This window comes from Tinamus guttatus, unplaced genomic scaffold, assembly GCF_059628265.1.
Source record: "Tinamus guttatus ecotype Peru unplaced genomic scaffold, ASM5962826v1 Tinamus_guttatus_pri_ptg000472l, whole genome shotgun sequence".
NCBI lineage: Eukaryota > Metazoa > Chordata > Aves > Tinamiformes > Tinamidae > Tinamus > Tinamus guttatus.
In genome coordinates this window covers 3917681-3945244 of record NW_028289006.1, presented here as the reverse complement: position 1 = coordinate 3945244, position 27564 = coordinate 3917681, and the positions used below count along the sequence as shown (strand labels likewise).

Here is a 27564-nt window from a genome sequence, read left to right as displayed (position 1 = left end):
GCTCTCTTAACCTTTTTGTGTTCTAGCTCCACCAAATATTAATTTATGAGAAAAGACTGAATAGTTCTTCACTGTAGGGTCTGTGTTACTTTGTCGGAGTAGTTACTGCTTGGTCCTAAATAAATTTGAAATGTTAATTCTCTCTACTCTTTTTGAGCACTGTTTATTAAATCCTTCAACTCTTCACCATACTGTATGAATTAAAAAACTTGTAACTTTTGCATATATTTTAATGGTAGCAAGTTTGGGGGGAATGATTACTATATTATCACCTTAGTTTAAGGTCATTCATAAATGAAATTACTTACTGAATTTTTCTCTGTATAGGCCACATGAAGGGGAAAGTGGGATCAAGGCATTAGAAAACTTGATGGAGAGATAGAAACTGCAGCATTCCCTGCTGCAGTTGACTCTAAATACCATCTTGCTCACCGTTTTGGGATAATTTCAGATCCTAGACTTTGAACTCCTGCAGTAATACAAGGTCAAATGAGTGAGTGCTGAGTCAGACTAGCAGGAAAGGCGGATGCAGAAGGGTCAGGGGTCAGTCAGGAAGGCAGGTGGACAGGATGGACAGTATCAGTGGTCGTGTGAATTGTCTATGGTATTTGTTCTACATAGTCTCCTCCTCTGGAAATGAAAGGTAGTAGTCATGTAGACCCATCCTTCCATATAAACGGTAGAGTTGTAACTTGACTTATAATAGATTTTAAGAACAGTTTTCTCTTTTATTTTTTAATTGAATTGTTGGTTGCTGTTACAAGCTATTATTAAATATTTCTAATTCTGAATATATCTCATGATTAAAATTACTTTTTGTTTGTTTGTTTGTTCAGATTATTTTCCAAAAGGAGTTCACTGGATATCTGTTGGAAAACAGGACAAAGCAGGGCTCCTAATGAAACTCCAGAATCTCTGTAGTAGGTTAGAGCACGACAGTACCCTTTCACAAAGACCACCCCTTAACATTGAGGAGGCTAAAGATCGTCTTCGTTTGCTGATGCTACGCAAATACCCCAGGTGATGTCACTAAGAGGAAACACTATTCTTTAAGTAATAAATGATTGCAGAGTAACTTTGGTCTAATTGCCTAAGGGTCTGTATTGCGATTTCATGTCTCTTAAAAAAATTCTTGCTCTTGTACGTTTTCCTCTCCCTCTTTCTGTTTTACTGTAGATATTTAGGCAGTGTTGTTCAAGTTAAAGATAGCAATACTTTTACAGTTTTCCTTTCCTTGGGTAAACGTTACTGTTAGAATTTCCTGAATTACTGATTTGCATGTGATGAAAGAGTAAGGCGTATAGACAGGTGTACAAAAATGGGAGAGGGAAAGGTGTGCTCAAAGCAGGTGATGCATACTATAAGCAGTGTAACTCTGTCGGTTAAGTTTTGTGGGATCGATATTTCCAAGAAGTCAGTTGCTCTCAAATCTCAGGAAAAGTGAGTTACTCTAATGAAGTACAGTCCTGGTGGTTGCACAGCTTTCCTTCATGTTTGGACAATAGTTCTTGTTATTTGTTGAGGATGTCATAACTCTCTGGGAAAATTTGTATTAAACTAAACAAGCCTGTGCTTGAGTAACATACCTCAAGAATAAGTTTTCTATAGATGACCTTGAGTAGAAAAGTTTATCTCGTGCCCTTATCACAAAGCTGTGAAAAGTACATTTATTTTCTCATGAAGCCTTCTATGACGTATACAAAAAAAGCACTTTCAAATGAAGGTGTGGGTGTTCCTGAAGTTTATTCATGTTCAGTGGTTGCCTCCATTGCTGCAATTCTTGATTTTTTTTTTCTTTAAAATCAATAAAAATGAAGATGAAGAATTTGCATGTTTAATTCATGCTTAACATTAGTCCCTTCTGAGTAGAGGGGGGAATTGTGGGTTATTTTCTTGTAGGATATATCTCTGTGACATGTGAGCTATTCCAGAATTTAATGGCTGTGTACCCAAGTAGTAGCATGATATTCTGGTTGCTACATTATGCCATATTGCTTCTTGTGCATAAAAGTCACTTATCTAATCAGGTGCTTTATTGTTTTGTGTCAAAGAGCATTTATGCTGAGTAAATTCAGAGGAGCAAAGAAAGGTAAGCAGTTTGGAACTAATAGGTATTTGAGAAAATCTGAGTTGTAACTGTAGAAATGTCTTCCTTATAGGTAGAATTTTTGGAGCATTTTTGGAACTTGTATTGAGCTTTCTTGCAGTGTTTAAGTCTTATGCTGCCTTTTTTTTCTATTTATATGTAAAATATTTTAGATTATGCATTGCAAATACTGAAAATGTTCTTTCATTAGTGCTAAACTATTATATTTTATTTTAATAATATTTCATCTGAAATTTGCAATATTTCTTCTTACATTAGGTCTCTTTTGGTCTTGGATGATATTTGGGATTCCTGGGTGTTAAAAGCATTTGATAATCAGTGTCAGATTCTTATTACGAGCAGGGACAGGAGTGTAACAGATGCAGTGGCTGGTAAGGAGCAGCTTCATCTTTTGCATTATGGGTTGTGTGTGCATGTATGCAAATTGTCGATGTAAATTGTTTAAAGAATCTAATGGAAGCTTGTGCACAGGTGGCAAAGTTTTAGAATTCTGCTCCGTAAGACTTCATGTTCTTCAGGGCAATATATATGTTACCCTGCAAGTTCTCCATCTACTTTGAAGACTGCAGTGTTTCTCAATAGGGGACATTCAACTTTGTGGTACTGCTATTAGACTGATTGTCTTTATAGCGTGAAGTGTTCACTACTGTAACATGTCCATTATGCAGCTGTAGTTGTGCTACAACTGCAATCTCTAGTAAGATTGTGTCAGAATTTATTCTATAAATAATACTCAGCATATAAAATATTATGCAGAAAGCCATGAACCAGAACCTTTGCTGCAGATTTTGCTCTGAAAATATTTTGATTTTCCGTAGGAGTTCTTTAAATCCTTTTCATTGCTTTACATATTTTTATGTCTAGGCAATAAATATGAGGTTCATGTGGAAAGTGGATTAGCACATGAGAAGGGGCTGGAGGTCTTGTCCCTGTTTGTGAATAAGAAAATAACCGAACTGCCAGAACAAGCTGATTGCATTGTAAGGGAATGCAAAGGTATGATACTTACCACTTTTTATTGTACCACTTAGTGCTCAATGCTTTTTATTTTTTTTTTGCTTTACAGTTTCATCTTACAGATGGAATATTTTGTAATCTTGTACTGCTTAGATATAAGACAAGTATTTGTTGGATGGTCTTTTTATCCTGTGAAATAAATATAAATGTCTCATGTTATTTTCTGATTAGTTTTCTTCAACCTGTCTTTATATATATAAAAAAAGAATAAATTGAAAACTGTACAAATATCTATATAGATGGGAATTTTTCCCTGGCTGTTCTCTGGCACCTCAAAAATTTAATCAGTGAATCAGCCCAATGATCATTTTTAATTTAGACTGTTCTGTTTACATTGTTGGACTTTATTTTCTGATGACCTTTAACATTAATTTAATCTCTTCCTTCAGGTTCTCCTCTTGTGATATCCTTGATAGGTGCTTTATTACGAGACTTCCCTGGTCGTTGGGAATACTACCTCAAACAGCTGCAGAATAAGCAATTCAAAAGAATAAGAAAATCATCATCTTATGATTACGAAGCTCTTGATGAAGCAATGTCCATAAGTGTTGAACAACTGAATGAAAACATTAAGGACTATTACAAGGACCTTTCCATCCTCCCAAAAGACGTTAAAGTTCCTACTAAGGTAAAAATAGCAATGCAGAAATCTCAATAGTTCTTAATGAGATGTGTACAATAACTTTAAAGAAGTCATAGAATTTAGAGTTGTTGTTTCTCTTTAATGACCAGCTTAAAAGTAACTGGTGGAGTGCATCCACTACAGTATGATGACTTTTATTGTCAGTGATGGAACTAAAAAGTTGTAACTGAATGAATGTGTTCATAACGTTGCTTTAATGTGCATCTCAGTATACTCCTAAATTGGATTGTAACTGAGCTCTCTGAAGGCTAAAAGACTGCTGTGTAAAATATGACTTCTTTGAGAGAAAGATATGATCACCATAAACTAACACATTTAGATAAATGGAGATACAATTTGTAAGTGACAGCCTAGGACTTCAGTATTGCAGAGCTCTGTGGTTTTGTTTGTTTTTGTCAGTCTCTCATATATTGGGCATTTCCTAAACATTTTGGAAAGTTAAGTTTTATGTTTAATAGTCATTAACTCAGCTGTTACAATTCTGCTTACTTCTGAAGTGTTACTTTAGAAGGATAGAAAGTGTTTTTGAGGAGGAAACTCAGTCAAAGGATGCTTTAAGTTTCCTCCTCCTCCTTTTCTTAGAAGTCTAAGAGAAAGTCGAAATGAGAGGTAGGATCATGTTTGTGGACTATACATCTGCCTTGATTTTTGACAACCATATTCTGCCCAGAATGTTGGCTGGAAATTGCAGTGAAATAAAAATAGCTTTATAATGTATAGAACTGTGAAACATTCTGCTAAAGTAATTGTGCTTCCTCAAAACTTTGAGAAAAGCTTTTGCTAGTTAGATCATGAAAAAAATTCTTCCCGGCACCTTTCTGGTGGCCCTAGTGCTTACTTTTGAACACTGCAGAGCTTTCTCTAGTATCTGCTACAGTAGCTTAAAGTCTGATGTTTCTGTCACTGTTGTAATCTGGCTTGCTTTTACTGACTCTAAAACAAGTTCTTTTTTCCTGTTTAATCTCAAAGAATATGTCATTATCGTTGATGCCATTCTTTTGCATGCCTGCTGAGTTCCCTGACATCTTGCTACCTAGTCTTTCTGCCCTGTGCTATCTCATTTCCCGCTCCCATTTCTCAGAGTTCCAAATAAATGTTTGATTTAGATGCTAGTATTTACTGCTGGGAAATGCCAGACATTGGTGCAGTTTCGTATTACAAGCCTACCGTGACTGGCAACCTGTTTGTCATATAGTTTTGTATAAAGTTGTAAATCCATTGAATTTATTGCCATTCGTAATTATTTATGTTTCGTTGTCAGTTAATGAGTAGCCTCTTATGATATTCCTACAAGCCATTTTGCCTCTTAGTTTTGCTATCCTCTTTATCTTATTGAATATTTTTTAGGTTCTCTGTATTCTTTGGGATATGGAAACTGAAGAAGTTGAAGATATCTTACAGGAATTTGTTAACAAATCACTGTTGTTCTGTGATCGTAATGGGAAGTCGTTCCATTATTATTTACATGATCTTCAACTTGACTTTCTTACAGAGAAGAATCGCAATCAGCTTCAGGTAGAGTATTGGTTAATCTACCTGTTTTCAACTTTACTCTCTAAAACTGGACAAATTTCAGAAAAAAGGTAACTTTGTTAAATCATAATCCAAAGCAATTTTATAATACAGATCCAGCATGCAGTCAAAATTGCTATGAGTAATTAAAAGTGATATATTTTCAACTTGAGAATATGGGGTGATTTCCTGTTGGATCCACTTGCAGTTAAGAAACTCATCAGAGAGAAGGCTCTATAGCCATTATTCTCTGTCAAAGATATTTCAAGTGGAAGCTGGAATATTCCATTGGTGATTCCAAAAGGCATCAAGAATAAACTAGAAAAGGCAATTTGTCATTTAATACCAGAAGTGCTCTCTTCCCCACCACCTCTCCAATTTAGGGCAAGGCTTTCAAGAAGAGGCTTTGTATGTTGGGCCTAATAAAATATCATTTTTGGAGGAGAAGGTAGAAAGATAAAATATAAAGGATAGGTACTTTCTTAGATCTTCGTATGTCTACATATGTAATGGCCATTTGTTGACATTTTACAGCTGACAAATAATAGTAACAAAAGAAGTCCCGATAATACTGAAAAAGAGTCCATATCTTGTTATATTATTAATCGAACGTATGTTTTGATTCCTGTTGCAGGAACTACATAAAAACATAGTAAATCAGTACAAAAAATATTACAAGCTTAATATGCCTGTTCCATCTCAAGAGGATTGCATGTACTGGTATAACTTTCTAGCATATCATATGGCAGGTGCCAACATGCAGGAGGTGAGTTCTGGCTGGTGTCCTCAATTTCGTTTCTCTTGTCCTCTCCCCAGATCAACCTTCTGCTAGACTTTCATGCAGATACACCAGCATTCAACACACAGTCCATTGGGCCCTTGCTGATGATTACTATGTATTATACAAACAATTTTTTCTGCCCTTTTGTCTCTTGCCTTTTTTAATCAGTTTGTGAGAAGATCTGTCGCTCCGTATCATAATGATTTGTGCTGCTTGTCCTGCTAAGGAAGCTTTGGTAAGAAGTCTTCTGAAAGCAGATTTTGAATGGTAATAAAGATAATCTAGTTTCTGATTTCTTCAGAGAATTCTAATATAGTGGTGAATATGTTTACTTTTTAATCGGATTTTCCTGTTCTGTCGTATTCATTTGTGTGTAAAAGTTCATCCTCTATAACAGCTTTCAAGAGCCATCTAACAGGCTAATCTATTGTTCCCGGTGTCACTTTGTAGTCTTTAAAAATATGCTAGCAGTTTTTCCACCTTTTTTATTTTTTTTTGGTACTGAGCTAACAGAGAAGCACATGTTGCTTCAGTTATTTAACTGGAATTTACCTGAACTTAAAAATATTGCTTACCTGTTTTAATCAGGCTTACTTCATTAATTATCACAAAGTCTAATTTTAATGTATTGGAAAAGCATGTTTTTGTTATTAGTCTTTCTACTTGTAGTAAAACTGGTTTCTCAGAGTTTTTTGGCCTGTACACTTAAAGTCCCAGAGTTTATACTTGTTTATTTTTCATTATTTAGACATGACTGTTTTGAAAAAAGAAAACTATTAAAAGGTAAAAGGTTGTCTGTGTCTATGTTTAACTATGACAACTTTTTGATACTTGCCATATTTACTGTTTTTTTAGTTGGTGATATCACCAATAATCACAGATTCAAACTGTGATCAAATCTAAGCATTTTTTATTTTTATCCTAACAACCTTCTGTTAATATTTCTATTTGCTGCTAATTTTCTTTAAGCAGTTTTCTCTTTTTACGTTTAATGCAACTGTAACTCTCACTCTAATTCAGTCTCTGCTAGGAGGATCAACATTATAATTAGCAGAGTGATCTTTGTTAGGCCAGCCTGAAAGCTCTTCGAGTTGTATCTTGGGTTTTGTGTGCTACAGAATTGAAAAGTTGCATCCTTTTCCTTCCCCTTTTGCAAGTAGTTTTACCAACCATCAATACTTTACGTCAAGATAGTAAACTTAGACTTCTGTATACAAATCATGCAAGATGCAGAAAACAAGTTTTAAATGGAGACCGTTGAACTGAAGCATATTCAATATCTAATGTATTTCCTGTACTTTCCTTTCTTGTGAGGTAGATTCTGTTATGGAATTTGTACTTTGAACTGAATTTTGTATTTCTTGCAGGAACTCTGTGATCTTATGTTTTCTCTGGATTGGATTAAAGCTAAAACAGAGTTGGTAGGCCCTGCCCATCTGATTCACGAATATGTAGAATATAGTTCAGTCCTGGATCAAAAGGTATGATACTAAAAGGTAAATTATCAGTCAGTTCCACATATATTTTCCATCTTTAATTGCATTTTTGTGGTTTGTTTTCTTATATTTTTCTTATATATATATATATATATATATATATATATATATATATATATATATATATATAGAGTGAGAATATAGATGTATAGAAAGCTAGAGGCAGTATTGAGACTTTAGTGTGAAGAGAAGAATTAAGAAATTTAAAAAAATCATTTTCAGTCTTAGTTTCAGTTTTAATTTCTGTGTTTACCCAAGTAATGAACCATGAATCTCGATAACTAAGAATAACATCAATAATTAAGGTGGATTCATACAGTATTCTCTTTCTTGGCTAGTATAGAATTTTGTTGGCCACTTGAAATAGTCCTTCTGATATTTCACATTGACTGCTCATTGAGCACTGTTGCCAATGCATTTTTTTTTAAAAGGTAAGAATGATATGGTTTTCTGTACAGGATAAAGAAATAGTCCAGTCTATTGCATATACTTACTAAAAGAACAGAAACTCTACTTCTGTAAGGAAATTAGTTCTACAGAAATTAAAAAAAGAAAAGACATCAGGATAAAATTTCTGGTTTTCTATTACTAAACACTATCTGCTCTGGACACAGAATAGCATAGTACGTGAGAACTTCCAGGAATTTCTGTCTTTAAATGGGCACCTTCTTGGACGACAACCATTTCCTGACATAATACAGCTGGGTCTTTGTCAACTGGAGACATCAAAGGTCTATCAACAAGCAAAGCTACTTGCTCAACAAGAAGCAGGCATACTTTATTTGGAGTGGATGTAAGTAATGCAATCCATCTGCTGATCACTTAATTCAGGAAGGAATTTAGTCTGCAATTAACTACCATGTACAGCTAATATAAGGCCATTTTTAAGGTCTGCTGTATTCTTCACGGGCTAAAGAGATTAAAGAATTTTGAAGAAACAGAGCAGAGACTTGGATATTTTTGTCTCCTGTCCTAAAAAATGGTTTATAGGATAGCTGGATGAATAATTTCCTCTCTTGGTTAGTAAAATTACTTAGTAATTTTACCTTTTATAATAGGTCTTTTGTTTTTGATCAGTCAGCATTTTGCAGTGGAAAAACTGCTTAGATTTTAAAGCTTAGCTACTTTTTTCAAGAGGTTTTACTCATTATTTAAACACTAAGTCTGAAAATTGAAAGTGGTGATGATGAAAATATAAAGCACTTGGATTCATATTGTCTCTAGAAGAAAATGGTACTTGCAACAATACATTCATCACCAGAATGGATTTTATTACAATGGCAGCCTTTTGTCATAACGTCTGTCTAACCAGGACGATTTCAGTTGCTATTAAAGTCTTTGTTAAAGTTGGCTAGCATCAACCAAAGTGTATTAGATTCTGTACTCAATCTCTACTTGAAGTGCAATGGTAAACATAGCTTTTCTTTAAATACCTGGCAATGAGAATTGAATCATTCCTATAAAATCAAGTAAATCTGATCAGAGCTACACAGATGTTTTTGAACAAATATGAAGGGGAATCTGCAGGGGAACAAGAAGTCTTGGGAAGAAATATGTATTTGGAAACAGCATATAGCAGATCCTGAAAAAGTTGTTAGGAAGCTCATGTCCTGGGAAGGGGGCAACAATCCACATATGAAGCAGGTGTTTATTTTCCATGCAGTTATATTTCTTGATACCTAAGCTTTAGGTATTGAAGGGTTAATACTAGAGTGAACGTAGTATTTCTTTTTCATGTATTATTTCTACATGAGGGCAGAGAGTTTTGTTTGTTTAAGCCTGCTGCTTCAGACATATGAAAAAAAGGGTGCTCATTTTGTCCTGTATCTGACTTATTGACTATTTTATCCTTAGAAATAAGAAGTCCATGAAAAACCTCTCCCGTCTGGTAGTTCGTCCACACAGAGATGCAGTGTACCATGCATGCTTTTCTCAGGATAGACAAAGAATAGCATCGTGTGGAGCTGATAAAACACTACAGGTAAAAATCTTTGCAACAGGGAAATGAAAAGCTGTTATTTTGATTAAAAAATGTTATTAGTCCATTTTCCTCTTCTGAACAAAAAACAATGGGTTTATCATTATATACGCATTCAGTTGCATGTTTGAAAAAATAAGCAGTCGTCTTGTTTAGACACTAAACTTGAATGATTTCATGGTTTATATCTTAACTTCCATAATGCATAAATGAGTTGAAATCCTTTTTAATGATATGGAGAAGCTCACTGCCTAGGAAACACACCCCGACGTATTTCATGTTTGTTTGCAACAAACATCTGCAGCTCTCAGATTTTCTGTAGAGCTGAGAAATATTACGATCTTTTAGTTTACATGAGATATCATCTGCTTTCATGAAATGGGCGAAATGTCTTATGCAAAAGGAGAGAATTAGGGGAGAAAAATGAGTCCCTGAAGCGGAGGGCTTATTAGGCTGAGAACAGGTGCAAAATGCTGAGAAAGCCGATAAGGGGAGACAGAGAGGAGAGTGACTAATGCCAATTTGCCAGCAGTCTGCCTGGAGGGGAGCCAGCCAGCTCTCAAGGAAACTAGCAGTCAGCCAGCCAGTAAACTGGTCACGTAGCCATATCCCAGACAGCAAAGGTAAGGGTAAAGAGCAACCTTTCTGCAAGCCTTTGGTATTGTTTTGGATGCTTGACGAGTTGAATACTAATGTTAAAGTGCTAGTGGTGTTCAGTTGCTGTTCATTTGGCTAGTTCATGTATCGTTATTGTGCTTTATTTATTTATTTATTTACTTATTTGCTGGCTTGTACTGTGCTCTGATCACGACATCCAGTTCAGGAGATACCTGGTGGATGTGCTAGTTTTATGCTGTGCTGAAATTACTGTGCTGGGCTTCTGTACTTGATGACCTTTTTAAGACTGCAGATTGCTTATTTTTCCCTTTGTTTTCTACCAAAGCAGATTCTGTAGATTGTGATTGTGTTTAAACTAAACATTTATTGAAGGAGAAAAAATTAACAGTAAGGGGAAAAATAACAGTAGCCATATATTCATTGTTTAACTTTGAGCTTAATTATGTTTTTCATGATAGTGGCATGGAAATAAACTAGGGCTTTTTCGGTCCCTATGGCTGTTTTGCTGTTTCTGTGAAGCCAAAAATCATGATCACTAGATTAAGAACAGACATCCTGCAGATTTCCTGTTATGTGTCAACCATTTAATTGTCATTAACATTCCTCTTTAATGAAGAGTAAAGAAAATAAGATAAAGTAAAAAATAGGTACCTCACAATTTTAGTATCCCAAATGCTGCTGTTAGGATCTCCTTTTGATTGTTTGAATAATTTTAAGAATGGGTAACCTTGAGAAAGAATGTGAGACCTGAATTCTTCCTTGTTGTATAGTTAAACCCCAGAATTGGCAAATTAATTAGTGTAATTTTTTTTTTCTACCCAAATGCCCCTTTCCTCCTACAGCTAGTTCAGGACTGTATCATCTTGTCTGAGTAAGCATTTTAATTACTTGTCTCTTGCTTTTTGTTCCCAAATCAACATGTGCTGCTGAGTTTCTTATTTTGAGCTTAAAAAAAAAAAAAAAAGTTTATATATTTTTAATTTGAAATTAGTACCTTTAAAAATAGCTTTGATTTTTAAAAAGGGTTCGGCATGCAAAGTCTTTTTCTGCTTTCATTCTTCAGGCCTAAATCCATGCCCTTTGTCAATATCTTTTAAGCTGACAGATGCTGTACAAGACGCTATTAGTAAAATCTATTTTCAACAACTCATTTCCCCAAGAATTTGTTATCTTTACAAAATTGATTTTTTTTCTTCTTAAATTTTCATGTTACTATTCATGAGATTATAAATGCTTTCAGAGTAAAACCACCTTTATATAGAAAGGCTTGTGTAAGAGAGCTGTCTGAGAGAAAAAGAATTTATTTTTGTGTCGCATGTTTTAGAACTGTATTAAGTTGCAAGATTTTACTATTCTTGTGTTGTTTCTGTAGGTGTTCAAGGCAGAAAGTGGAGAGAGACTTCTGGAGATACAGGCACATGACGATGAGATATTTTGTTGCGCGTTCTCTGCAGATGGTGCCTTTGTAGCAACTTGTTCAGCTGATAAAAAAGTGAAGGTAAGGAAATGGAGTGCAGGCAATTTCCAGAGTATAATTACGACTTGAATTTTAACCAACTTGGGCAGTTCTTTAGCTTGTGTTGCTGGTTTTTGTTGTTGTTGTTGTTGCCTTTTTTTTTTTTTTTTTTTTTTTTAGCTCTGCTAAAACTCAGATGGATAATTCACTATTTAATGATAATTCATACACTATGGGTTATGATTCTGTGGGGTTAACAGAGGGAAAAAATGCTCAACATGACTGAACTCATACAGTTCTATGTTATGTTTATAACATATTCTGAATTTCTCTTCTCTTTTTTATTTTTTAATGTTGGATTTTCTTTGGTAATTTGTAATTCCTCAGTATTAAAGCAATATCTTAATGAAACTGTATTCTTTCTCAAATTGTCATCAGAAGTAAGAACTTTCCCCTCTCTTCCTCTCCATTTTTCAAACATTCTACTGTGAAGATTTGTAAAATTAGCAATAACCTCACATGGAATGTTGACAAGAATAAGTTATTTTAAATTTAAAAAAAAATCAAAATATAAAGCTAAATATACTTATTTTTTGTTTGCTTCCAAAAAAAATCGAGATGTGATTAAAAGTATTTATCACAACAGAGCTTAAAGATTTTTTTTAAATAAAGCACACTAAAAATATTTAATTTTTTTTCATCCTCCAATTCCATCTAGGTCTGGAATTCAAGAACGGGTCAATGTATGCGTGTGTATGAGGAACACACAGAACAGGTCAATTGCTGCCAATTTAATAACAGAAGTGGTCAGCATCTTTTAGCCACCTGCTCAAATGACACTTTCATCAAAGTAAGTGAAAACAATTGCGACTGTTCTCCTACTGCTTCTAATAACAGGATAACTACTGATGGATACGCAAATGTATTTTTAACATTTGTAAAGTAAGTTTTTTAAGTCTCTCTGCTAGAGGTGGGAAAGCTGAAGAGTATTGAAGGCAACTCTGAAAACAGATTTCAACAAGGCAGAATGGGGGAAGTAGTTATATCTAGCAAAAGAAAATGATCCAGACCTCTTGGCAGAGCATAAAGTTGAGGGCATTGAAAAGACTTGTAGAGAGTGGGATAGGAATAGTAGAATGCGGAAATGGAACATATGATTAAAAGCAGTGTGAGAAAATGGAGGCAGAAATTTAGGATTGCAGACATTCATAATGTGAAGCAAATGGTTGCTGAAAAATTTAAAAAACCCCTCTATATTATGGAAGTGACAGGCAGCTATGTTTTTTGATTAAGTTGTTTGGGAATAACAAAGAGAAGGTGAAAGCCATCAAAAAGCAGTAGTCAAAGCCAGAGCTGTACCAGGCTAACAGTCTGGCACTGTTCGGATTGCAAGGAGGCATATTTACCTTGAAGGAGCAGAAAATGGCCAACCGTAGCCTGCCTCTGAGGGAAGGGGTACAAGAATAAACAACTGAGACTGTGCTGAATGAGGCTGCAATCTCATAATACAGCAAAGCATATGACTAGTTAATTGGCACTGAAAATGGTGATTCTGCTGCCCTGGTTGGACATTTCTGCCACTGAAGCGGTGCATCTCCTGATCTTTTCCTGCAGTGATACAGCAAGGAGCTAATCTGTCAAAAAAGAAAAGAATCTTTTTGCTGGGGATTTTATTTAGTTGCCCGTTCTGTCTCATTGCCTTGTTCCAGTGCAAGAGAACTGTTGGGAATACACAGCAAGGAGTAGGCTTGGTGGTGGGCAGGATCTGTCTCTGGCTCAGCCGCAGCAGGGAATCTCATCTGAGGAATTCTGGCTAGAGTCTGTGTCTGTGTAAGCTGGAGTTATAATAGGAGCTGACGTCAAGTGGGAAAGAAGAATCTTAGTTTGTGCTGACTCCTGCAAATTCCAGCAGATGCATTTGCTGTTTGAGACCAACACTTTGGAATAGGTAAATTTAGAAGGGAGCTGTTCAAAATGACCACTTTTATATTGCCAGTTCGGTTAAGATTTTAGATAGTGTTTGATATTTTCATGAGTAATGTGTATAAGAACAGAAGTATGCACTCCCTCTAGAAAAATGAAAGCAGATGTTTTTTCTTTGAGTCTCAGCTAAGCAAACAAAGCTGTAAATTATTTTTGTGCTGAAGAAAGCAAGGAAATTTGAAAACTGAGAAAAAGGGTGCGTGAGGGTAGGGCTGGAAAGGCAGGGGGTTGCAAGGGATGCTCTGTTCAGTTTGTGAGTAAGAGATATGTGCAATGTTCGGGGTTCTAACACTAACTTCACAGATTTCAGTTTAAGTATTAAGTGTAAGCTACATAATTCTTAGTTACAAAACTGAAAGAGAAAGGGGAGGCACTTCTTAGAGAAAAACTGAGTAACTTTATGCTGTTCAACTTTGTGCTGTGCTTGTAATCACTAAGAAAGGTGCACAGAAATCTTAACTAGCTCTGCTGTTTTTGTGAAATTTAGCAGGTGGGAGTTAGTTATGGGGGAGTCTGTTGCATGACATGAAGTCTATGAGCATGTGGCCAAAACCTCTTAGGTTTTGGATGCCAGTGCATGATTTCAAGAAGAACATAAAAATTGGGTGCTTTTTTTTTTTTTTTTTAGTAATTAATGAATTTAATGATATTTGTATGTTTATTTTTCATACAGCTTTGGGATTTGAACAGACAATATTGTAGAAATACGATGTTTGGTCATGTCAATTCTGTGAATCATTGCAAATTTTCACCAAATGATGAATATGTTGCTAGCTGCTCAACAGATGGAACAGTAAAGGTATGCAGGAAAAATAAATAAGCTTCTTGTGTTCATGATTTTTAAATCAGCTTATATAAGATGCAAAATATACCTAAGGAAGCTTTGTATCTATTTATCAGCCTTAATGAATTAAATCTTGAAATATCACAGTAAAACAGTTAAGGCAAGAGACTTTGAAATGGCCTGTCCAACAGAAAGAAAATTGTCTGCAGCTTAAAAAAAAAATAAAAAGAAAGAAAAGAAATCACAGATAGCCTCATTTCCAGTCTTTTTACTTTTCACCATCTCTTTCTTTTTTGTGTTCCTTAAGAGAATGGGGGGAGGCATTTTGTTTTCAAACTTGTAGAAGATACAAGTGCCTAACGGTTTTTTTTTAATATTAATTGGAAATGTCATCTCTGAAGGTGATTCATCAGTAAGTACGCTATTTTTTTTAGTAAGCTCCCTTAATGTCCAGGCTAGAAGAGCATTTTGGGGACATGTTATCTTTTGCTCAATATGCAAATATTATTTTCATTTCAGTAGCTGGTGTAATTGTTTGCAATGGAACTCTACTATTTCAAAATAACAATTCTTAAAGCATTCTTATTGATTTGCTAAATCAAGAATAAAAGGCTGCTGTAGCTGTTGTCACTAAGAAAGAAAAATGAGATGCAGGTAATGGAAATAATCAGTAGATACTTTTTTTCAGTTATCTTAATGAGATTAGGATAGAAAGCCAAATGTTTACCAGATTTCTCATTATGAGTAGACTTAATAAGAGTGGCAGAGCAGATAAATAGTAAAAAACAAGTTATTTTAAAGTAGAGGATGAGACAGAATTCCAGCTACAATTCTATTATGCAGGCAAAGGGTTCCACCATAGAGTAATCTTAACTTTTTTTCCCAAGACTTCTAAGTGTGTGAATATTTAATACTATTTCTTGACTTGGGCAGCAGGAAAGTAGCGAGGCTTTCCTGCCTGCATTTTTCTTTCCCATCCAGCTTCCCTAAAAGTGTCTGGGAGATTAACCCTCTGCCATAGTATTCCATATCCATATGGAAGCCAGTAAAAAGGCTTTTCATATGCTTCATTTATCTATTTTATTTATTTATTTATTTTCTTGAAGCTTTGGGAAGTGTGCTCTGCAAATGAACTTAAAACCATTGAGATAAAAGATTTCTTCAGAACTGCAGATGAGCAACCAGATGATGTGGAGATCTTAGTTAAGTGTTGCTCTTGGTCACGAAATAGTGCCACAGTTTTGGTGGTAGCCAAAAATAAGCTCCTGGTAAGTACCTCACGTTAATGATTTCCGAGAGATAGTATATTATATCCAAGTAGAAATTATGAATGAAGATAATATTCTAGGCTATTAAGTTTCAGATGCATGGTTATAAGTGTACTTTAAGTGAAAATACGTGGACAATGAACTTGCTAATAGCTTCTAAATTAAGGAAATGCATGCTGTGGGGAATTTAAGCTGTTTGTCTATAATAAAGCCCTTCAGACTGGGTACTATTATTATATGTTCACAGCTCTTTGATGTTAAAACAAGTGATCTATTAAAGCAAGTCGTCGTAAGTCATCACAGTATGATCCAATATTGTGACTTCTGCCCTGGTGATGAGTTAGTAGCAGTTGCTTTATCTCACTGCTCTGTAGAGGTAAGTGATTGTCTTTGCTAAGGCAAGCAGAACTTGCCTTACCAGGCAAGGCTAGTTGTAATTTACAGTAGACTGTATTTGTTTTAGGAGGTTCTTTTTGCTGATATACACAAAAAATGTAGTTGCTTTGACAGAATTCAGGTTTGCATAAAGAAGACTAGGCTTCTTTTTAAGGTTTGCTTTTTTTTAAAAAAAAAAAAAAAAAAAAAAAAAAAAGGCGGGGGTGGGGGGGGCAAACAAATCCCCTCTTGTCCTGTATAGCAGTACAGGATGTGTAAATCCACCAAAGCAGAAAACAGTGCCTGGAATATCTTAATCTAGCGATGTTAGTCCTAAAGCCTGTATCTTATTTTCTGAAACCTGCTTGGTCTTTGAACTTTTATACCATGGTTTTGGGGTTTTTTTCCTTCTTTTTTGTTTTCCCTCCCACTCCTACCTCCTTCTTTTAGATTTTATATCAGGTAAAAAGGCTTTTTTTTTCCTGGCCAAAAGACATACTGAATAGGAGCAGTAGAAGATGACTTGTTATATATCTGATTTCAGGATGACAAGCAAGAAAACAGTAGAGGAAATAGTAGCTAGGTAGCCTTCCTCTAGGTTTTGCAGTCTTCTCCCTACAAGTATAATCTACATTTGGGTTCTTCTTTCATATTTTTGTTTTAGTTATGGAATATTAAATCATTATCAAAAGTAGCAGATTGCAGGGGACACATGAGCTGGGTTCATTGTGTGACATTTTCTCCAGATGGATCTTTATTTGTCACATCCTCTGATGATCAGACAATACGGGTAAGCTGATATTTCTATTCTTTTAAAATTGTATGTGTGTGTATGTGTATATTTATGTGCACATATGTATATGTGTGTATACATGTGTATATGTTACCTATTTTGGTATGAGAAGAGAGCTCTTAGACCTGGATTTTAACTTTTAAAGACGCCACGTCATTTTTTAGAGTATATCTCTGTAATTTTAATTTTACTCTTATTCAGTAAGTTTTATATCTGGTCTTTTGTTAAAACTTATGAAATGCTGTTTTTTGTGTTTTTTGTTTTTTGTTTTTTTTTTTTTGCCCCCTCTTTTTTGACAGATTTGGGAAACAAACAAGGTGTGCAAGTCTTCTGATGCTGTGCTGAAAAGTGAACTTGATGTGGTATTCCACAATGATAAAGTGATGATTTTAGCAATTTACAATCAGCAGCATTTACAAGTAAGTTAAATTTCTCAATTTAATAAAGGATTTGCATGCATCTGCAAATCACAATAGTTGGAAGGGACAACACTGCAAGAGCTTTCTTGTTCATGGCTTTCAACAGTTGAATGTCTAGCAGCTGACTTGATGGATGGTAGCACTTTTGTGTCAACAGCTAGGAACTCTGCCTAATTTAATAAACAAAAAAATGATGTTTTGAGGGGAGCATTCCACACTGGTGAAAGAATTGCACCTGGATGTGGAGAAGCAAAACTGTTTTTTCTTGAGGAACGGGCACACTGTGGGCCCTGTAAATGTGCTTATTTGTGTCCAGCAAAACCTGTACAGCAAACACAGAGCAAGCGCTGCACGGCATGTGTACCAAATGGGTCAGACTGTGTAAAGTGTGTGTAGTATGTGTAATAGCCAAAGGAATGATCTCAAACTGGGGGAGAGAAAGGTGCAAATTTGGGTCTCCCCATAGCCATAGGACACTGTGGGACTTTTTATGTCCTAGAAAAAAACACTAGTAGTGGTTACACTGTTGTTACTCTTTCTTCTCCTCCTCCCCATAAAATACCAAATGCACAAGTATCCAAAATATATTCTTCCATTCCATGATAGCAAATGCACACACCTTTTTATACATATTGTTATCTTTTTAAGCCCTAATACATTAAACAATTGCCAAATTGTTGTTTTTTTCTTTGAGGTGAAGGCAATAAACCTTGCTCAGTTTATGCTTGTGCTTGACTCTAGCAGTTGTTTATGCAAACTGGTTATGTGTTTAAACAGCCCATCAAATGGGCAGCATCATACTTGTAGACTTTAGGTTACAGGTAGCTGTCTCAAGAGTTTAGCCCAAAACAGTGACTGAGTAGGAATAAATCTTTGTTTTTCTTGAATCCAGGGAGGTCCTATTGCAGAATGTGTAGTAAGAGAGTGTTGGAATAGATTCTGCTGTGCTGCTCCATGCAGATAATCTGTTTGGATACGGTCACATCCTTTCACCTGCTTTGGCCAGAGATTAATGTCAGCTATGTAATCCTGACTAATCAGCATGGCCAGTGTCAATATTTCTTGTCTTAGGCATTCTTAGTATTTCCTAGGCAGCTACTAAAATGTGACCTTCTTTTCTAGAAACTCTTTTTCTTTGTTTTTAAATGTGCTTTCTGCTTATCCCTTCCTAACTGTTTTCTGTCCTTCCTCTTATTTGTTTTGCCAGCAAGTTAGTTATTTCTTACTGTACCTAAGAAGCCTGTAAAACTAATTTAAGTAAAATGAACCATGAACTTGGTCATTTGAATAGTGGAGAGTATGAATGTGGAGCGAGGTGGAAACAGCCACAGAATCTGCAGTGGAGCTTTGGCAATAAAAGGATTATTTGCTGATAAAATTCATAGGAAGCAGTAAATGTTGAAATGATAATTTATGTGAACATTTCAAAGAATATGTCAGAAAAGAGAAGCTGCATCTGTTCTCTTATTACATCTATTAAAAAGTAGTTTCTATTTCATTTCTTTTTTTTGCCATTTGTTATTTGTGATCTGTCTTGGTCGGGACACGAGTCACCTTTTGATGCCTAGTGCAGCATGTTCACTTTTAAATGCTTCAAACTGGTATCTTTTTAAACTTTTTGGTAAATCATTATGTTTTAAAGGTTTTTTGTTAATGTTTTTCCCCCTCTGCCTTGCCTGGAGAAGTGATTTGAGAGTGCTAGTGGGCCGAGACCTGCATTGTGCATGCTAATGAGTTTATAGTCGTGCTTAGAAGAGGCGCTTAAAGTATTTTACACCCCATTTGTCATGAGCAGTAAAATTTGAGAGAATAAATCTAGGCTTGGAGCTGACTGTATGGGTTTTAGAATTTTATTTGCAAGTTGGAAGTAGGATGTTGAATGTGTTTTCTATGCTCAAATAATCTTTTTAAAGCCTTCTGTTGCTCAGTTCCTTCCGCAAACTCGTACCGTTCAGAGCACGGTCTACAGAGATGATAATTACATTGGCCTCTAAACTGGTGATTTACAGAAGTAACTGGTTTGGGTCACTCAGGATGAGAAGATGGACAACGTATTCTTTTCAACATTTTAGGCTCTATAAGGTAGTTGTGCTTAGGTTTAAATTTAAAAATATATTATTAACTCATATCTGGTCCTTGTTTTGCAGCTTATTAATGGAAATAACGACAGCATTATTATGCAGACAGATGCTCAGGAATGCCCTATTTGCTGCTGTTGCTTAAGTGAAGATCTTAAATTTGCCGCATTTGGACAGGAGAATGGAACAATAAAGGTATTAAATCCTAAATTTGGCCTATAAAAAGGTACATTTCTTGATGCTGCTATTAAAATACAAAAGTTATGTGAATGACTTCCTACAAGGACGTTCTTCAGTATAATACATTGAAGTTTTTACATGTTGCCCAAATGACAGTAAATTAGAGGTACTGCTGATCATGTAATTCCACATTTCATTTTATCAAAGGCTAAGCTAATAAAAATGTTCTTGTTTTTCCAACTTGCTGGTCAAGAATCTTGGATTTACAATCTTTTGTTAGATAAAAGAGATAGCACGTGCTTTTTTTTCTGTTTTCTCAAGTATGTAAAATGAATTATTGCATTCCTCATTGTACAGGTACTACAGTTGTCGGATGGGAAAGTTTTGAAAACCTTGGACGCCTACCGGGCATCTGTGCAGCATTGCCAGTTTACCTCTGACTGTCAGACTCTTATTTCAAGTGCTCATGATTCAGTAATACAGGTTTGGGAGATAGTTAAAATCATTATATTTTAATTTATGGTGATGTAGTCATTTTATTTTTTTATACTCTAGGTGATGTAAGCTCAATAAGTAACTGCTGTGTTTTATTTTGATTTGTTTCCAACTTCATGTACATTTTGAATGGTGCCTCTTTACATTTTTGTAGTGTAGCTTGGTATTTTTGATTCTCTTGCTACTCTACGCTTGGATTGCTGATTTAACTTGCAAAGGAGACTCTAGCAAGCCATTACTTGTCATCATGGAATAATAAATGAAATACATATGATGCACAGGCAATTCTAACTCATGGTCTGATACTTATAACTTAGGAATTGCAAACTCTAAAATACTGATTTCATTACAAGAAAAAAATAAATGTTTGTGATCAATATGTTATGTGGAGATTTAGGATTTTTTTTTTCCTTCAGATTTGTTGTGGTGTTGGTAGGGACATATTATCAATACATCTAAAAACCCTACAATTTGGAAATAGGGTTAAGGGAGAGAAGTAACTGTGCTTCTTCTTTGGATGGGCAAAACCAAGGAGCAGCAAGTTAGAGTGCTAGGTGGGAGCCAAGCCACTGTAAAAACTAGTTTTTGTGTACTTAGGTATTAATGCATCTTACACAAATTCTACTTTTAAACTTTTATTTAAGTGAATAATAGAAAACCACCAACTTGAGGTGGGTGAAGAGAAACATTAGTGTTCAAACAAGACAGCAGTTTTCCTAATATTGTAAGAGAAGGGTTTGGGATCTGGCACAAGATGTCCTTGGGCTGGTTTGCACTGCTGAAAGGAATAATGGTAAGAGGAAAAGAAAAAATCTGGCCTCTGAGCAGGCCGGTATGTCTATCTAGTACAGTACTGAATATAGATTCTAGCTTGAAAGAGAATGGCTTCACTAATGTAGTATCAAATTAACACCTTCTGCCCTTCAGCATTGTCGACGGATTCCAAAGAAACATTCTGCTGTGTCTGTATTAGCATTTAAATTCTAGTTTAGATCAAGAATATACTTTTGAAGAGCATGTCTTTGTTGGTTATGTTTACTGGTGCCTTAGTGTGTGCTGCCCGTAGTCGTAGGCATGCAGACAAGATCCCTACCTACATGAGTTTGGGCTCCAACCCCTCATGGAGCGTCAGTCCACACAGCCCAATATAAGCAGGTCTCCAAACCACATGGTGGACTGTTGTCTTTGGCACCACTTTGCTCACCAAACCTGTGACACCCACTTGCTAATGTACATGTAGTCCATGCTGCAGCTAGTTGTGGTGCTAGTGCCTTGTTGTGCCTTTCCACTGAACATGGGGATTTGAAGATGGGGTGGGTTTGGGTGCTTTCTTTGTGGTTAGTGAGGCAGTGTATTTACAGCTCACCTGTTTTACTGGCTTTTGGATCCCTCCTTCAGATCTAGGGTAGTTTTTTTTAGGTACTCAGCCCCCCCTAGTGGGTATTGCCTTAGTTAAGCCTTGAAGATCTTCATGGAAACACCTCTGGTGTTTGTGCTTTGATGCAGGAGACATATTTTGGAAACCTGTTAGATCATCTATCTTCTTGGAAGTCTAATAGCTGCTCTAAACACTTGAATTTTCAGTAAGGAGTTACTGAAAATACAAAAGCACTAATCAAAATAATATTTCACTTAAAATATATTTTGACTATTTAAGGGAAAGCTGAACTAAGTATAGAAAGTATGAAATGAGTTTTAGTTCTCACACTTTGCAATATTGAGTGAATTAAAACAAATTCTTTTGTAGGCTAGTGATTAATTGCTACGATAAGCACATTGAATATAGTACCTTTTAATGAGCTGCAATTTACTGTAGAATTTTTATATATTGGTTAAAATCAGTCAGTTAATTCATTCTTCCTAAGTTACATCCACCATACTTTTTTTTTTTTTTTCTTTTTTAAAGTAGTCCATCTTTCCAAACAGGTATGGAGATGGCAGTTGAATGAGCGTGTGTTTCTAAGAGGGCACAAAGAAGCAGTCAAGGATTTTAGACTTCTGGATAATTCAAAACTTCTTTCTTGGTCATTTGATGGAACTGTTAAGGTAAATAAAAGATTTATGTTCACAAATCAGAAATATATTTTAATAGTTCTTTTTTTTAACCATTTGGTAGGCCCATTATGTTAACAAACAAATTGAATCACTCGATTGAATTATTCCTTAAGTTTAAGATGGAGAAACTTTTACAATTCAAATTTGCATTTTGCATTGTGTTTAAATTTCATATTCTTGTATTTTAGTCATGCAAATACAATATAAATTTTGATATATCCATATTTGGACTTTGTAGTTGAACTTTATCTTGTATACATAAGACATGGTCCTTTCCTTTTTAATATTGTTAACCTTTCTTTTTTCCCATATATTTTTTAGGTGTGGAATATCATGACTGGAAAAGCAGAAAAAGATTTTACTTGCCATGGAGATACAGTTCTTTCTTGCGCTGTTTCACCTGATGGCAGCAAGTTTTCATCTGCTTCTGCTGACAAAACTGCAAAGGTTGGTTATCTTGTGTACAAAGGTAAACATGATGCTTTGTCCTGAAATTGTGCTATATGTTTTTGTTATGAGGTAACCAGTGACTAACCAAATTATCTTAATGTATTTCTAATATTAAATTTCCTGTATTTTTTAACATGTTTCTAATGCTGTTAGAGATGGTCAGAATTGATCTTGAATATACCGCAAGGCTATCCTGGTTACTTCTGTACAAATGAAATGCACATTCAATGCACAATTGGTCCATGTAGAACTGTGTGTGTGTGTGTGTTATTTGTATTGATTTTATTTAGAGCCGAGTTTTCTAATTTGGAAACCTAAGTTAAAAAACAAACCAGAAAATTTGAAAGTGAAAGTTCCTAATTGTTCCTAATATCTGTTTCCAATTTCTTGTTCCTAATTTCTGACATGATTCCTGTTCATAAACAGAGTGAAAATATTGAAATTTATAATGCTCTGGGTGTATGTTATCATCATTTTTTAAAAATAATAATTAATTCAAGAATCCTGATTCTATGAACAATTTAATGAACTTTCTTCTAACTGAACCAGTTGTATCACATTCATAGAATCATAGAATGCTTAGGGTTGGAAGGGACCTCTAGAGATCATCTAGTCCAACCCCCCTGCACATGCAGGGTCACCTAGAGCACGTGGCACAGGACTGCGTCCAAGCGGGTTTTGAAAATCTCCAGAGAAGGAGACTCCACAACCTCTCTGGGCAGCCTGTTCCAGTGCTCTGTCACCCTCACTGTTAAGAAATTTTATGTCAAAATTGCAGCAAATGTTTTTCCCCTCAAAAATATATTTGTGGTTGGTTTGTAGCAAATGCATTTTTGTGATTCAGATGATAAAAAGAAAAAACATAAATGCTACAGTAAAACACGTATGAGCATATCGTCACACCCAGGGGTTTGTGTGTTTTATTTATACACACATACAAAATGCTTTATACATTTGAATATTAATGCTGTCTTTGAAAGAATGGATGAAAACTTGACTGTTTTTCAAGTGTCAGTTATCTTTTTCACTCTTCTGTGGTGTTTTCCATTTAGATATGGAGTTTTGAAAGCTCTTCTGTTCTACATGAGCTGAATGGTCATGAAGCCTGTGTGCGATGCTGTGCTTTCTCTTCTGATAACAAATTCCTAGCCACTGGAGACGACAAAGGCGAAATAAGGGTACTGCTTTAACCTTACACTTTACTTTATAATTCCATTGCTAGTTAGTTTACAGACTGACAAGATCTATTTGTTTGTGTTTCGTAGGTCTAATTCATTAGCAGGGTATTGAATAGCATTGGGAGGGAATTAACATGGAGTGGCTGTGTCTGGGAAGTAGACTTACCACAGACATGAAGGACACTTGGAAAATGTAGAAAAGCAAGAGCTGCTTAAAAAAAAGATAGTATGATGGAACTGGAACTGGAATAGAAGTACTTCAAACACCTAAAAGAACTATGCAAAATAAATGTTTGAAATCAAAACTTTCAAATAGCTTTTGAAGCTCATTTTTCCTGTTTTGGGGAGGCAGGAAGGATTTTGGATTATAGGTGAGAAACTATAGTTTCTTAAAATGTTTTAAATCCAGATTTTGGGCAGGAAAAAAAAAAGCCTTGCGTAATAAATATAAAGAAAAGGAAATGAAATGTCCCCACTAATCTATGCATTTTTCCCCTGATTCTTTGCCACATATTTACAGGCAGTAGGAGTTCGCAACCGTATTGATGGGCTAATGTTCCATGAATTTCGAGGAACTATGAATCACATTATTTACTGATAATTTTCCAGTGAATCACATGTGTGATTAAATTCACTGTAAATGGTACAGTTGTAAGAGCTTAGTACCTTTTCTGAATTATTTTGTCACTTCAGGTAGGATGATAATTTATGAAGTTTTTTTTTCTTTGATATGAAAAAACACATTTTGTTTTTTCCTGAGTTTTTTTTCTTTCTGTTAAGTTTAGTTATGTATATAACTTCTTCTCTTTGTTAGATTTGGGATACCTTAACAGGAGAATTACTTCACTACTTCTCCCCAGTTACTGTAGATGAAGGAGAACCAACCCATGGTGGCTGGGTAACAGACCTCTCATTTTCTCCTGACAGTAAGATGCTTGTGTCATCTGGAGGCTATCTTAAGGTAAACCTTAAAAATAACAAAATGTTGTAATGGAAGGGCATAATTAAAAAGGCAATGTTTGGATTATTTTAAAGGGAAACTGAACCACCTCAAACAAATATGAAGTGCTCTACTTGGCACAGGACTGCTTAATTTTCTCATCTGCCTTGCAGATTTTACTTTTTTTCTTAAATATGAAAGCCGCCTGAAAGTGTATTTTAAGAAGCCTTCAAATTCTTAGGATGGATTTTGCTTTTGAATTCTATGTGTTTTGTTGCTTACAAAGCTAAAGATTTTAATAGGAAAATTTTTCGCTAACATCTTTAATATTAAAGATAAGTTTTTTTCTATAGCTTTTCTATAAAGCTAATTTTAATATTAGTCATTTCTGTCTACTTTAAAGTCCACTTAGTACTGATAGTTATGGAGACAATTGTGGACAGTTGTGTCTTGCAAACTACTGAAGACTAATTGATTGCTAGTCAATGTTTGAGCCCTTGGACACACTATTAGATTAATTCTTTCAAGTTAGCTAGTAATTGCTAACAAGGAGTGTTGAATTTTCTAATTTAGCATTGAAAGTGCATAAATTTTCTTTCATTCTTTTCATTTTTAGAGAGATGTTTGTTTAGACCTGCCTTCTAGTTTTATTTCTTGGTTACAAAGTACAATATGATGCTTCAAAGAGTCAAATAATGCTTTAGATTGTTATGAATTTCTGGGACTGAAGAAATCTATCTCCATGCTCAAAGCAGGGCTAGTGATAGATTAGGTTGATCAGGACCTTGTCCAGTCAAGTTTTAAGTATGTCCAGCAGGGGCCTCACTGGGCTCTGAAAGAAGAGCCTGACTCTGTCATCTCTTAACACATTTGTTTTTTTGTTGTTGGGTTTTTTTTGGTAGATGAAGGCAGCAGTTAGATTCTCCCTAGCTGCTGCTTCTTCAGGCTAAACAAACCCAGTGCTTGTGCTGTCTTCTACAACATGCTCTAGGGCCTCATCTCACTGCCTCTGTGCTGGTGCCACTCCACTTTGTCAATGTGTTTTGTGTACTGGGGCCTGACTAAAGTTGAGGTAAATCACATTCACAGTTCTGCCCTTATCTACAGAGCTACCATTCTTGTCTCGGAGGGGCAGTCACACTGTTTAGCAAGACTTGCCTTTGATAAATCTGTTCCAGTTGTTCACAGTCCTCTTCTTGTCCTTCACCTGATTCACAGTGGCTTCCAGGAGTCTTTCTCCATACTATTGTTAGGAGCTATAGTAAAGATGACTGTAATCCCCAGCATCTACCTTGCCCTTTTTGCAAATGGGTGTGACATTTGCCTTTTCATAGTCACTGGGTCCTAATTCAATCATGACAACTTTTCATTCTAGACCTACAGATGGATATATATGATGTGCTGCTCCCACCCTCCCCCTTTTCAGGGGAAATACTAGTTAGTGATAGTCCAAAACACTTCATAAGTCTGGTTCTCTGAAAATTGGTTGGAGTTGGGTTTCAGTGTTACAGGAGAAGTAATCTTTAAATAGATGAGTCACCTTATTCATAAGTGAGTTGCATTCTGCTGCATGTGGTTGAGCTTGATGAGTGAGCAGTACCCACTGGCTCAGTACCTGATGGTTTTTCCTATCGACAGTAGTTCAAGAGCTGGTGAAGATGTTGATTTTTTGGGTCTCCATTGGATAACAGGTTCTCTGGGAGAGGTGTTTTTAATCAGAACGCTAGAGTCATTCAGTTGCAACACTGCATTATGCACGCAACTGTTATGGTTCATTTTTCATGAGATGAGGAAGCTACAAAGTAGTAATATATTGTGTGCTTCTATAGGCAATCTAAATTAATCTGTGTCAATACTTAGCTACTGCCATCAAATATTGCTAGAATAGATGGTAGACTACTTCTTGGAATATTGACTACAACAAAGTAACAGCTTTGGGTTGGATTGCATTTGATTTATGTAGTCCATTGTTTTTGTGAGAGTAATACATGTGTCTTAGTGTTAAAATATAACAACATAACCTCATTTTAAAAAAGTCTGTGCTGTTTCAACTGTGAAAGTTATTATCCTTTCGTGAATCCAGCTAACCTTTTAGTTTCAGTTATATTGTCTGGCAATTAGTTTCATGTATTCGTTGGGTTATATAAAAATACATCATCTTTTAAATTTTAGATGTGTTACAATTCACTTTTGGTCATATTTCCTGACAGTGATATGGGACGTTGCCTGAATTTAGTCTTACTGCTGTATTTAATATTTTGTATGTTTACTTTGTTCAAGAAGACTGAAGCTGTTCAGTTTTCTGGTCATCTGAAAGACTGGTACCTCTAGTAATTTGACCCTTTCTAAACCTTTTCTCTTTAAAATTGCTTGGGTTTTTCTGCTTTAATTCTTCTCCTTTGGGGAAAGAAATTGATTGGATTAACATGCTAGAGCTGTTTATATAATTCATTCTAGCCTTATTTTAACTAACTGAAAGTATATTTTATGTATGTGTTTTTTAGTGGTGGAATGTAACTACTGGAGAATCCTTACAAACCTTCTACACAAATGGAACAAACCTCAAGTCAATACATGTGTCCCCTAACTTCGACATTTATGTGACTGTTGATAACCTTGGTATTCTTTATGTATTACAAAAGATGTGATTAATGTGATGAATGTTGCAGAGATCAGGTAGCTTGCTCAATTTTTGAGCTAGAAACAAAATTCTGCTAACTTTTTCTGGCAGTCTTTAAGCTGTGAATTATATTTCAATATAATGTTTTCATGTATATTTATGTGTGTTTTCTCAAATGAATTTTCATTTAATCTTGTTTTTGATGAGCATTATTATCAATACTTAAATCTTGATTTGCATCCTAAGTGTGTTGCTTCCAACATTGTAAGGAAATTATATTAAGATTTATTCAAATTATGTGAAGTTAATAAACAGCAGTGGAGAAGCAATAGGAGTAT

At 35.3% G+C, this 27564-nt stretch overlaps 1 protein-coding gene across 1 annotated transcript in view; it reads left to right on the top strand.

Annotated features, from left to right (window-relative positions):
- APAF1 (apoptotic peptidase activating factor 1) overlaps positions 1-27321 on the top strand; it is a 31359-nt gene extending 4038 nt beyond the window's left edge. The window contains exons 5-27 of the mRNA XM_088532916.1: positions 837-1020; positions 2366-2478; positions 2972-3103; positions 3514-3752; positions 5115-5282; positions 5914-6045; positions 7428-7541; positions 8171-8349; positions 9411-9537; positions 11525-11650; positions 12327-12458; positions 14265-14390; positions 15482-15643; positions 15891-16019; positions 16683-16808; positions 17111-17230; positions 19378-19503; positions 19846-19971; positions 21910-22029; positions 22360-22485; positions 23541-23666; positions 24481-24627; positions 27111-27321. Of these exons, the coding sequence (XP_088389042.1) occupies positions 837-1020; positions 2366-2478; positions 2972-3103; positions 3514-3752; positions 5115-5282; positions 5914-6045; positions 7428-7541; positions 8171-8349; positions 9411-9537; positions 11525-11650; positions 12327-12458; positions 14265-14390; positions 15482-15643; positions 15891-16019; positions 16683-16808; positions 17111-17230; positions 19378-19503; positions 19846-19971; positions 21910-22029; positions 22360-22485; positions 23541-23666; positions 24481-24627; positions 27111-27254 (3224 nt within the window). The 3' untranslated portion in view covers positions 27255-27321. The remainder of the gene's footprint in view (positions 1-836; positions 1021-2365; positions 2479-2971; positions 3104-3513; positions 3753-5114; positions 5283-5913; positions 6046-7427; positions 7542-8170; positions 8350-9410; positions 9538-11524; positions 11651-12326; positions 12459-14264; positions 14391-15481; positions 15644-15890; positions 16020-16682; positions 16809-17110; positions 17231-19377; positions 19504-19845; positions 19972-21909; positions 22030-22359; positions 22486-23540; positions 23667-24480; positions 24628-27110) is intronic.
- The last annotated feature ends 243 nt before the right edge of the window (positions 27322-27564 follow it).